Genomic DNA, 12,877 nt, shown 5'->3' on the forward strand with positions numbered 1-12,877 from the left:
TACCTGGGCTGTCTTAAAGTTACTATATGGTCTGGGCAGAGCTTTGCTTAACATCTGGCCTTAGCTCCCAGGTTGCTGGGATTACAGGCGAGCACCCCTTACCCTTCACCAAGGTCCAGAATTCTTAGAATTCTTGCTAAGTACCTCGTTGGTGGTTCCAGAACTTAATTGCATCTGGAATAAGCTGGCCAAGCCTCTCTTGAGATTTTCTATGCCCACGGGTTCATTTTCATACGAGTAGAATTCTTTGACCTAAAGCGAAAAAGAAATAAAAATGAAGCAATGACACATTGTTTATCAGATCTGGTTAAATGTGGGGGGGGAGGGGCCGGGTTCTCACCCTACTGATCGTGTGAGATATTGTTAGCACAAAGCTGTGATTTCTCTCTTGTGAAAAGAAGCAGGTTTTATGTCTGAGACGCTGGGTCATCAAGAAATGGGGCATAGGAGCTGAAAATGGAGGTTCTGAACACGGCAGTCATTACAGAGAGTCGAGATTTCTGTGAAAACCAGGCTTGTGCAAGAAAGAGAAACCGGGAGCATTCCTCTCGTTCATATCACACGCTTTTCTCTTACAACTCTGTTGGAAACACAAACTAAACAACGACTAAGGCTCTGAGAAAAGAATGACAATGGCCACAAATGGCAGCTAAGATTCCAGAACGGCCTGATGTCCGCAGGCTACGACAGGGCCAGGTTTGCCTGTGAGTGGAACCCAGGGGGCCAAAGGGCTCCAGAGCATGGACACCACTCAGCACAGAAGACTGCAGAGGCTGGAGGACTGGCAGGGTTGTCTCTACTGCACAGCTTTCCTGTGGCTACTGTTTAGGCTCTCACCAGGAGGTAGGGAAAGATGGAAATGAGAAGATTGGTTGGGCAGGAATAGGGAAGCAAGTGACTTGCCTCTGTTTTATCACTGACATTCATTGGCACCTTATCTTCTACCATTTTAATGAGTCAACCTATCGTTAAGAAGCAGCACAAAAAAGCAAAGAGGTTTTAGGAGGCAGCCTGGTGTTTTCACTTTGGACCAAACTTCAAACACTTCCAGCAGTTTAGAAGCAGAAGACAGATGCGCCTTCCCTGTAAAAAATCACTGTGGTCTACAGAGGCCATGGCAGAGAATCTCAAATGAAATACAAAGTTCAATAATGTGCTGAATTTCATTAATACCAATCCTAGTAATTCAGCCTACCTAAAAATTCCCTGTGTCTTAGGAGAACAATATTGTGCCTGAATTGACCTCCCAAGGGCCTCAACTCTCTGTTTTTACTTCCGAGACACACCCTGCTAGGGGCGGGTTTTCTGGCTACTGTATCTGTGATCGGTGTTAGCCCGTCCACTGTGTTGTCCTTCAGTGTTGGAATAGTGTTGTTTGCACCGGTTAAGAGGGAACTGTGACAGTGACCTCACTGTCTGAAAATCCAGGGATCATATTCTCAAACAAACCACAGGCAATTTCTCAGATCCAAGATGGCTTTCTGATGCTCTATAGTGTAAACTGGATTTCTTTAGCAATAACGGTACGGAATCTGAACAGCATAAACTCAGCGACAACCAAAACGTTTTGATTTTCCCTGTGAGTAATTGTTTTCCCACAGCTGGTAAAGTGGAAAGCCTGTTTTTTTTTTTTTTTTGTCCTTTATATGGCTGCTATTTCAAAAGCTAAAACCATTCACTTTTAGAATAGACCAATCTGACCCAAAGTAAAGATGACACCCTTATCCAGATTCCTCAAATGTCAAATTACTTAACCATGACCACATTAATAAGCTGGACCGTTGAAGTCTGACCCATGTGGCTGTCACAGCAGTAACCTTAAAGTCACTGTTTCACAAGAGGAACTGAGTGTGTTTTATGGTGTTCAGGCCATAAAGCTGATAACTTCATTTAGTTCTGAAATGAATTCTGAATACCCAAGTGCTCAGGCCTCCGATCTGCATTTGCAGTCACCAGCGTCCAGAGAACAGCAAGCTGAGTTTTCCACCCACCCAAGGAGCTCAAACTGAGAGCAGGCAAGGCAGGCTGCTGGGACTGCCTAGAGTCATGTGATCAAATCTGGGCCAGCTTCCTTAGAGGGAAGAAGATGCCCTTGTAATTTTACATCCTTTCCTAAACAGCAAAAATAAGTAGAACGGATCCCAGCAAACAGGGACTCACTGTTTTATCTTGTTATCTAACTAAGAAGTATGGGGACGGAGGCAAGGGAAGACACGGATGATCTTGACAGGTACCACTCACGGCTCCATTGCAGGGTCAGTGTGAGCAGGAACTACAAAGCCAGGTGTAGATGGCAGATCCACACCAGGACACAATGCAAGATAAGAGGCAAATTTAATTCTAGCAGTACGGACAACCAAAACCAAACAGACACCTTTTACTTGCCAGTGTTAATGAATTAACAGGTAACTGCCATGTTCCCAACTTCGTTTGTTGCCTGGGGACAAAATCAGAACTCGCCGAAACACTTACTGTAATTACACATGATCAACCAGTGACCGTGGGAGAAAGAAAACAGGCAATGAATATGTATCTCAGTATTTTGTTAGGCTCTTTCAAAATGTAACTCTGAGAGTTCTAAATGGGAAGAGCAGAAAGAGGGACTCTAAAAACAAAAGGGTTTTCTGGAGACCCCGGGATTTTGTGTAGAACTGAATGTTGGCCTAGGGCAGAAATGTCCTCCATGAAAGCTGACCAGCAGTTTCCCCGCCTTTGCAGTTCCTCTCCTTGTAATCTGAGATGACAATGACCTTTCTAACATCGATGTGGCCGGAAATTCCTGTTGACTTCTTAGTCTACAGGGTCGAGCCTCTTCCAAGTACTTTATTGTACAATTGCGAGATAGATAATGGTGCCCTTTAACCTGTGGCTACGGCGAATCACCACAAACCACAGCTCCCACTGGGCTGGCACAAGGGTGTCCCTGGAATAGTGATGTGGCAGGTCCCTCCAGCCTTTGGACAGCGGGGCCCCTGAGTTCTCGCGTGTGTGTGTGTGCTATAAGACTTTGCACTCAGCTCCTGGCAAGGGCGCTGTAAGATGATAGGCTGTGGGGAAGATCATAAATGCAATTAATATTTAATGGCCTCAAGAAGCTTGCCACTCTGGAGGTCCGGAGAAGAAAAGAACTGTGCTTTGTGTTAATAAAGTTAAGCCATATGCAAATCAAGTAAGTGAATACATGTGGGGGGAAAATAAAATAGAGAATCCCCCAAGCCAGCCCAGGAGGACACTGAGTGGACAGTAGGACACAGAAGTTAGGGCAGAGGCTGTACTTCAAATGTCAACTTCGTGACTGCCCACTTTTGTGCCCTTTGGAAGTTTTCTTAACTTCTCAGAACTCCAGTTCCTCCTAGGTCTGTGACTAGCAGAGGGGGACAACGTCCATGGTGTCTTCAGGCAGAGCTCAGCACCCCGTAAGCACTGCGTTCCCCTTACTTAGCACGAACTAACCAAATCATAAACCAGGACTGGCCCACTTAGGCTCTCGTCAGCTTACTCCACAAACACTCAGGAATTTTCACTAGACTAGTCAAGTTGCAGAAAGCACTAGGAGAAAGACGTGATTGCTGCTCCTGAGAAACTCGCGGCTGCCATGGACAGGGGACGGAATAGAATACACTTGACACACTTGAATAGAAGGGATCTCAAGGGGTGGTGGGCCTGGAGGACGTTAGGAAAAGCTTTATGGTTGCTCCAGTCAGCACAAAGTGGAGAGACATTGGGAAAGGAGAAAAGATTCATGGAGCCGGGAGTGGATGGGGCTGGAGTACAAGCGGATGGGGCATTTTCTCTCCTGAAAAGTATAACTTTCAATGACTATGGATGGCTAAAGGAGAAATGGGGGGCCAGGAGTGGGTTCCAAAGCACCAAGAAGGCTGGGAAGTCAAACGATTGTGACCAGCTGGCCTAGAGGGGTGTGAATGTCACCAGAGAAAGAAGGACATGGGGACCAAGCTTGAATGGAGGTCAAGACCCTGACAGGTGGGGAAAGAGAAAGGCACTCTGAGAGGCTGGGGTTCGGATTCCATGTGCGATAGCACACGCCAGCCTCTGGTCCCCCTTTCAGTACTTCAAAACCAAATGTGCATCCTGGTGGGCCATCCAGGTTTCTGACGTCTTCGAGTTAAAGTACTTCTCAGCATTATTTTGAGGTCGAAAGCTGAACTTTGGAGGCACACAAACCAACAACTGTAACTCCCCCATCTCCTTTTTGTGTTTCTGCCTCGTGACTGAACTTGAGCGCACAGCGTGACCACAACTTTTCTAGCAGAATGTGGAATGCCTGATGATCTGCTGTTCACAATTGCTTCTCGGTTCCAGCATATTAGGAGCATAAGGTAGGTTAGATTTCAATCATATGTAAAACTTCTGAGCGTTCACACAATTTCCTTACTGGGCTTCTAGATGGATATTACAATATTCACTCATCATTTTGCTATACTTAATGCTTTTCCAAGTATATTTATAAAGAAGAGCTAAATATTTTTGAAAGCTGCTGTATCTTTAAGGTGACACAGACAGGCATCCTCACGAATTAACATTATTTACCTAAGCTCTGACCTTTCATTTTAATCTGACTACTTTCCTGAATGTATCTAACGTGCTGGGATGATTGTCTCGGTTATGCTGGCTCTGGAATCCCTCCTAATTTAATAGCTCATGAGAGGTGCGCTTTAAAAGCAGTGTTTCTCATCCATAAGTCAATACTTCATTCTGTTACAAAGACTTTAATGAGGAAGGGGTGGGGAGGAGAGAAGCAGGGTAGAAAATAGAACTCAGAGCTCGATTTGATCTAGTTCAGAGATATTTAGTCAGCAGCCTTTGCCCCTCAGTTCTTGAAATGATTCCTTGAGAACAAAGGCAGCAACAATGATTCCCTTAGAGTCCTACCTGCGCGGAAAGGAAGCCAACAGTGAGGAGGGAGAACTCCCCCCATCAAGCCCTTACCTTTCCCCGGACTAGATGAAGCAGCATGGGTTTCTGCAGAGCCTCCAGGTTGTCTTTTCCTATGATCTTAGCTGTGTTTTTGCCTTTGAAGATGCTCTTCTCTCCTCTCTGTTGGTTCACATTTTCAACATTGACAGCTGTTATCTATGGTCGAGAAGGAAAAGTTATTAGAAAAAAATTCCCACATCTGCCTCTTAAAAATAAAGTGGTGAAGGAGACCACTTGAGGTCGCCATTTTTTTTCAAATGTTGATCCCTAGGATTTGTCACTCACGTCACATCACGTGACAAGTGCCTTAAACCAAGCTATGAAGCTTCACCTTGACATTCACTTAAAAAAAAAGAAAGTATTTAATGTTAGCTATTTTCATGAGTCGATAGTGACAATGCTCAACTCTGTGCTCTTGGGTTATGTGCAACTTGAGTTTGGCTCTTTCGTGCCGCTGCCACTTTTTCGCTGGTATTGAGCGGCTGCTGTCTACCTCCTCGCCCCCCTGTCTGTAATGTGTCTGAAAGCATTCCTGCCCATTCTGCCGCCTTGTTTATGAAATGAAAGGGGAGCTGCCGAGTTACAGAACAAGGATGCGGGCAATGTTTTCTGCAGGGAAGCTTTGCTGTCCTAGTGATGATGACTCAGAGGAATGGACGGTGATGTCTTGGTCCAATTTTGAAAATACAACAACCACTAAAAACATCCAAAGAAATAGCAACGATTGTCAGATGGGTTGCAATAAATCTTACTACAAAAAGCTATTTGTTTTAAGTATTTGGTCCAGCGCACCTATCTGACAGTAACTAACTTTAAAAGAAATCCATAGGATTACAATGTATCAACATTAGAAAAAGTCTTACCAACCTAAACCATCATGGCTGAGCAAACACTGTCATTGACCAAACACGGTCATTCTGTGGAGTACTTGGCTCAGTCCGTAAAAGGATCTGTCCCTCATTAGTAACTCTACCCTTCTACCCCTTAAATGAGGCCCCCCCTTGCATGACATGCATAGCAAATCCCTTCCTCCCAGGCCACTCTGAATGGGTTCCAATACAATGTCCCTATTCATATTAAGATGCTACATAGGACTGGAGGTCAGACTTCAGTTACTCAGTAGCCTGGAGCAGCCTGCTTCAAGGATTTGGAGAAAACTCACTAATGATCAGCAACAACTTCAAAAACTGTGGATGCTTCGCTTGTTTCTGGGAAAGACAGCAAGCCAAGTATAACCAACAGCACAAACCAGGCGCTACTGGATGATGTGTTTCTGACAGCTAGTCTTAAGTGTGGTGCTGTTTCTTCCTTCTGACAGAAAATGCCCACCGTGACTTGGATCAGCTGGTCATCGTCACCATCGGGATTCCTCCACAGTAGCACAACGTCTACCTCCGATGAGATCCGGTAGCCCACGCTGTCTTGCAGTTTTCCTTTGCCCCCGTCAAGAAACACTTCAGTGGAGTACGTGAGCTTGTATAGCCGTTCATTATTTAACGAGAGACCAGTTGTGTGACCTGCATTAAAGAGGGGCACGGGTCAAGTTTCAATCGTCAGGCACCTGTCAGGCCCGAGAACATACTGTCTTGCCACCGTTCCGTTCTTTCAGTTCACTGAGTCTTAGGGGAGCTTAACAAGCACCTGCTGAATCAGAGATGCTGTGCTTCTCTGTCTACTGAAGCCATCGGCTTAAAACTCACATGGAAGTAAGTTAACCAATGAGCATGCAAACAAGCTTCCATTTCAGAAAAGCACTGTTTATATCACTTAATCAAGTCATCTCCACCCTGCCCTGGTTGAACCTAAGACGGTTTATAAAGCAACGGTCATGTTGCTTTGAATCACTTGACTGTAAGTTCAAGTAGAGGTCTTGACAAGAATTGCTTTACAAACTCATTAAGATCACTTAAAATTTTATGAGTGTTTTGCCTTGCATGGATGTACACCAAAAGCATGCAGTACCCAAGGAAGCCAGAAGAGGGCAATGGATTTGCTGGCACTGGAGCTACATAGCTCATAGTTGTAAACTACCATGCGGATGCTGGGAACGGATCCCAGGGACTCTGGAAAAGTACCCAGTGCTTTTAACCAAAGCACAGATCCAGCATTACAGCATCATAGTTGATAAGATTTTAATTTCAACAGTTGAGTGTTAGTCATCAAGTTTGGCATACTTGCTGCACTTAGAGAATGATTTCTCTGCAGTTCTCTCTATAGCGTAACTAGCAAACTTGTCCACAGAACATTTCAGGGTAATGGTGGTGGTTCATACCTATAATACCAGCACTTTGAAGGCTGAGATAGGAAGATGCCTATGAGTTTAAGGGTAGCCTGGGCTATATAATAATTCCAGGCAAGCCTTGAACTACATAGTGAATTCTCAAAAACTCAAAAGTAAATAAATGAATAAAAATGAAATAAATCTGTACCAGGCATATTATTGTATAATAAAATACGTTTTTTTTTTTTCAAGACAGGGTTTCTCTGTGTATCTTTGGCTGTCCTGGAACTCACTCTGTAGACCAGGCTGGAGTCAGACTCACAGAGATCCTCCTGCCTCCACCTCCTAAGTGCTGGAATTAAAGGTATGTGCCATCACACTTGGCTTGTGTAATAATATTTTTAAGAAAATTGGAACATTTAAGATCCACCTATAAATAAGTTTAAATTAACTGTGCCTGGGGGGAAAGAACTACACAAAATCTTAAGATGGCTTAAATTTGGACAGGGAGGATTTAATATCAAATAGCATAGAAATCAGTACTGGGAGCCAAAACCAAAAACCCCACAAAGGAGAAGTTCACAGTTTCCAACTCAGGTTAACTCATCCCCACAGCACACACAGTGGAAGGATTAAATTTTTCTCAGGCACAAAAAGTTTATGATCACAGAAACTAGCTTTGTTTATTTTCTGTGTATGTACTCACAGATGCAGCCAAGAAGGATTCAGTACGTATGTTCTTCCTTAGAGCCACTGGGGCAGCTTTGCCAGTGAACTCTAACGGGAAGTCATAACTTACTTTCCCTTTAAGAAGTATGCATATAACCTGGTGTAGGGGTGCACGCCTTTAATCCCAGCACTTGGGAAACAGAGGCAAGAACTCTCTGTGAGTTCGAGGCCAGCCTGGTCTACATCAGCTTCTGCCCACCCACTCCATGCAACGGCTGCATAGACTCTGGGAAGAAGAGACCAACACTAATTGCCTCAAGATTATGTGTGCTGACAGTCATAAAAATCTAAGCAGTTCAGCCTTGGTCTGCTGTTGTTTGTTTTGAGACAGGGTCTCACTATGTAGCCCAGGCTGGCCTGGAACCCTTCTTTCACTTGCTTTTTGCTCCAGGTGCTTCGTTTATAATTTTGCACTGCACCTGGCTCGGAGATGGGCATTACTATTCCTCATTAGATGAGAAAACTAAAGGGCAGTGGGATTACACCATTGACCAGGGTTACTCAGGGGATTAATAGTGGCGACATGATGGGAACCATAGCTATCTGGTCCTAAAGATCATGCTCTTTTACCACAAACCCCTAAAATTCTAGATTGATTTTTCTTTCATTCCTAGGGAAGGCACCAGGAATTCATTATTTTTTCCAACAACGATGCTAGGAGAAACACTTAGGATGTGGGCAGTTTCCTTGAGTCATCTGCTATGCCTACAAACAAGAGATAATTTTTCTACGCTTATGGAGCTGATATTTATGTGACGAGGAGCTAGAACATAAAATATAAATGAGTGTATGAGCAAACAGCATAGGATGACAGCCATGCTATTGGAGACTTGTCTAATCAGAAAGGGAATTGAATGGGGAGAACTCGGTGAGGCAAGGTCAGCTTTAGGCTGGTCCTGTGCACATCTGTAGCAAGAGCTACACTCTCCTCCTCCCACTCCATTCTCACAGAGAGAGCAAGTGCAAAGGCCCTGAAGAGGGCTCGTGCAGACCCAAGAACAGCAAGAAAGGGAACTGACGAAGAAAACAACATGGCAGAAGAAGAGGAGGTTAAACAGGTGCCTCTGGGCAGCAGGGAGCCTGGGACAAGGCCATAGCCTTGGAATTTGAGACTGGAAGCTGAAAGAGGTTTCTGACCCAATTCTACGTTCCATGGTCTGACAAAGGTTCAAAGGGAGAACAAGGGCTTCAGTAGGAACACAGAAGAGGCAGGTGACAGATGAGTGAGAGCTGACATCACACAAAACAAAGTGCAAGCACAGGCCAGCCAAGTCGGAGGCATGACATATAGAAGGAAGGCGGAGTTAAAAAGCCCTGGAAGGAGATAGTCTGTAACTGTGTGTGTGTGTGTGTGTGTGTGTGTGTGTGTGTGTGTGTGTGTGAGAGAGAGAGAGAGACAGAGACAGAGACAGAGACAGAGAGACAGAGAGAGTCCATATAGAGCACAAAAGCACTGCACGCTGCCTTATCAAACCCCCACCTCAATTGTGAAAGATAAGCAGGAACAGGGCAGCTGACAAAGACTGACTCTAAATCCACCCCACACCCACAGTGTAGGCTCTGAAGCTTAGAATTTATGAAATCTGAGTTTGTGGACTACATGAAGGAGCCTGCTGATGAAAATTATGGAAGAATGTGTAGGAGGGAGTAGTTCTTAAAATCCAAAGTCTTCAAAACTATTACCCTGATGTTTTCTAGCTTTTTCTTTAGCGGTAACAAGGAGCACATGACACATCAGCTACTGAATGCTGGGACAATGAGGCCCAGAGCAGGAAGGGCCCTGTTCTCCCTTGGCTTTTCCTACCTCTTTCAACAGGCCTTAAGTGCCTGCCATCAAATGCTCAAAGTTGAAGATGGTCCAAATGGCTAGACTATGCTCCAGTGTTTCTTGCCAGCCTTCCTCTGGTCTTTCTCTGTATGCTACCCAGGGTGTGGCAACACCGCGCATCCAATCTATGAGCTACTTAGCTTCTGTCTTAGGCTGCTGCTCTTTAAGAGAAGACACAATGGCATTTTTGTTCCGAAAGTTGAGGTAGAGTAATGGCACTGCTAATTGGCTCAAGTCAGGAGGCAAAGCCGAGGTGAGTTTGAGTGAGGCTCTAGGAGATGTATGTAGGAGGTAAGGGAAGAGGTAACAGAGTTTAAGGATCTGACAGGAAAGTGTAAGGCAGAGGAGAGATGGGACGAGACTGATGCAGATGGCCTATAAACAAGGTGGAGCCAGAGACTGAGCGAAGACCAGAAATGAAGCCAGTATGAAGTAGAGGTGAGAAAACGAGCAGGAAGGGAAAGCCCCACATTTAAAAAACAAACAAACAAACAAAAAAACTCCACCAAGTCAGCATTGAGAACAGATCCATTGTTACCAGCTATGGCCAATAACAGCCAGGGAAAACTTGGGCCTTTGAAGTCCACACTCGACAAACAGACTGCCCTCCATATCACCCAGCATCCTACGGTTAGGAGGAGGGTAGAGCCATCTCATGTCGTTTGCTGGCTATATGTCAATCATTATGAGGGCAAAGAATCTATCATCAAATCGCTGTCCTCTAATACCAAAGGCACTCCATGTCGATGGAGAGGACTGAGTCCTGTACTGCACGCTTGTGATATTTAGTCTAAGAAAGTCTTTGAAATGAAATGAAGAAACTCATGTAAAGAAGCATAAGCCCTGGGCCTCTCACTTGCCCAGGGTCCTCAGAAGACTTTGGAAGAGGGCCCTCACAACCTGTACATGTTCCTTATCTTTTCTCAGTAACCTTTGTAAGCACAAAGTATTTCTGCACTGTCTTATCAAGGACAGCCTCACAGTTGCACAAGCTTTGGGCTCTGAAAACCTGGATTTGTCATTGAGCTTGTACACAGCAAACTGTCATGTTCTAAGCCACATTTTCCCCATGCGCAGGTGGCATGCCTTCGTGCTGCTGGTGTGTGTGCGCGCGTGGGCCCGTGTGTGCTTGCTGGTTTTCATATACAGAATGGGAATTAAAAGAGAATCCATAGTAACCACTATATCTTCATTTTTTTTCAAAATATTCATGATATTGGGTTCTACAGTATACTGTGTACATATTAGGCAAACAATAAAACATAGCCTTCTAACAATTCCAAGTCAAATAGATTTACAAGTTCTTGCTTGTACCTAAGGAAGGGTTATCCCTTAAGCACTATGGTTTTTGAAAGTGCTGAAAATATTCCCTCTACTTTAAGAATTTATTTGTTCAGATGAAATAATTGAATTATAGTCCTCTGTATCTTGCTGTAATAACAGCTATTCCTTTCTCCATATAGAAATTTCACACACACACAAATCTTGAGACAAACTTCACTTTGTGATCAAAAGTTGCATTTATCCCAAACAAATTTTAAAGGTTTCTGTGTGATTACTTTATGTCCCTCACTTAGAGTATGCAGCATTAGAAATCACCCCACCATAAGAGATTGCCTTTAGATTAATTGGTTTTAATCTTATATCTTTTTATGAACTATAAAAAGTGATATATGTATACAAGGCAACAATCTGAAGGCCAAAGAGTTTATAAGCTGGTGGATTCATAGATTTCATATCATCACATTTGAAACCATTCCTTGTGAAAATGCTTTCACTGTTTTTTCCGACATTATCAATTCATATGTTTTTAACGTGATTTTCATCTTAAAGCAGAAACTGTTAACTAGTAACACTATTTTTAAATGTGTCTTATTTCTTAAACCCATATACACAGCTTTATTTTCTTCAATTTACTGACTTGGTTTATTCTATTCCTTTTGAATGCCAACAGAGTTCCATACATGGTTTCCCATTTCATTCATAATTCTTTGGCAATCAAACTACCCCCACCCCCGTCTTTCAGTTGGCTCTGATTCTTCTTGCTGTCCCATTGCTAAGCAACTAGAAGGAAAATTCAGGACTGGGTTTTTAAAATTTTACAATTTAAATGAAGGCACTGCATTTTGTGGGTCTGTCAGCAGCAGGTAACAATAGCTCAAATCTTTTTCAGGAATGACAAACTGAAGCTAGAGACATACTGGTCTGGGGGATGGCGAACTGAGACGAAAAGGGACCTCCACTCTTATAAAATAGAGCTAGAAATTAATTTTTTTTCCATTTCCACTTTGTCACTTACCCCCAGATATTCCAACCCTATATATTTTCAAAAACTGTGTAGTTAGGAACTCTTTCAACACAACACAAGGCACACATACACACACGCACGACTGAGATTCAAGCTTAGAAAAAGGCAGCACGCTCTTACCTTTCACCGAGGCGGAGTATGAGGAGAAGAAGCAGAGGAAAAGCACAGCTAGAAGGATCATGCTGCCCGGCTACCCTCTGCGGCATCCACTTCCCAGGAGCCTCTGAGAAGTGGGCTCCTCTGGTGACAGCCAGCAAGGAAGTGACCCTCCTCAGAATCTGCGACAACAGTGTTTATCTATAGGGGAAAGGTCAGACTCCAAACTCCAAAATCAGGACCTAAGTTCATGGGAGGGCTCACTATTAATGATTAAACCTAGGTGGGCTATAGTTGTTAGTCTTTCACTTTTAAGAAATGTGTTTTACTCAAGAGGGAAAACCAAGAAAGTTCATATCTTGAGAGCCAAACTAAACCTGTCTACAGTCCTACAAATGTGTAAATGCAGAAGCACCCAGGAGCCCTGCTGAAACAAAAGAAACAAACAAAAACAAAACAAAACAAAAGAAAAAACAAAGCAAAGAAAACCTGGTTGTGGTACTTTTCTGCTCAAATACAAAATCATCACCAAAGCTAGAACATTAACTGACTGTTTGAATTCTTCCCTAGTTTATAATGGAAACATGGTGTGGTTCAATTAGCCCCAACCCCAATGAACCTGATTGAATAGGGTTTCTCTGTGTAGCCCTGGCTGCCCTGGAACTTAGTTGGTAGATCAGGCTGGCCTCAAACTCACAGAGATCCACCTGCCTCTGCCTTCTCCGTGCCAGGATTAAAGTCATGTGCCACCACCACC

General features: G+C 43.9%; 1 protein-coding gene across 1 annotated transcript in view; it reads right to left on the minus strand.

The window, feature by feature from the left end:
• Mttp (microsomal triglyceride transfer protein) overlaps positions 1 to 12,321 on the minus strand; it is a 38,710-nt gene extending 26,389 nt beyond the window's left edge. The window contains exons 1-4 of the mRNA XM_005357339.1: positions 12,145 to 12,321; positions 6,268 to 6,455; positions 4,951 to 5,094; positions 145 to 252 (exon numbers count right to left, since the gene is read on the minus strand). Coding sequence (XP_005357396.1) covers positions 145 to 252; positions 4,951 to 5,094; positions 6,268 to 6,455; positions 12,145 to 12,205 — 501 coding nt within the window. The 5' untranslated portion in view covers positions 12,206 to 12,321. The remainder of the gene's footprint in view (positions 1 to 144; positions 253 to 4,950; positions 5,095 to 6,267; positions 6,456 to 12,144) is intronic.
• Positions 12,322 to 12,877: the final 556 nt, after the last annotated feature.

The sequence above is a fragment of the Microtus ochrogaster genome, chromosome 21 (genome assembly GCF_000317375.1).
Source record: "Microtus ochrogaster isolate Prairie Vole_2 chromosome 21, MicOch1.0, whole genome shotgun sequence".
Taxonomy (NCBI): Eukaryota; Metazoa; Chordata; class Mammalia; order Rodentia; family Cricetidae; genus Microtus; species Microtus ochrogaster.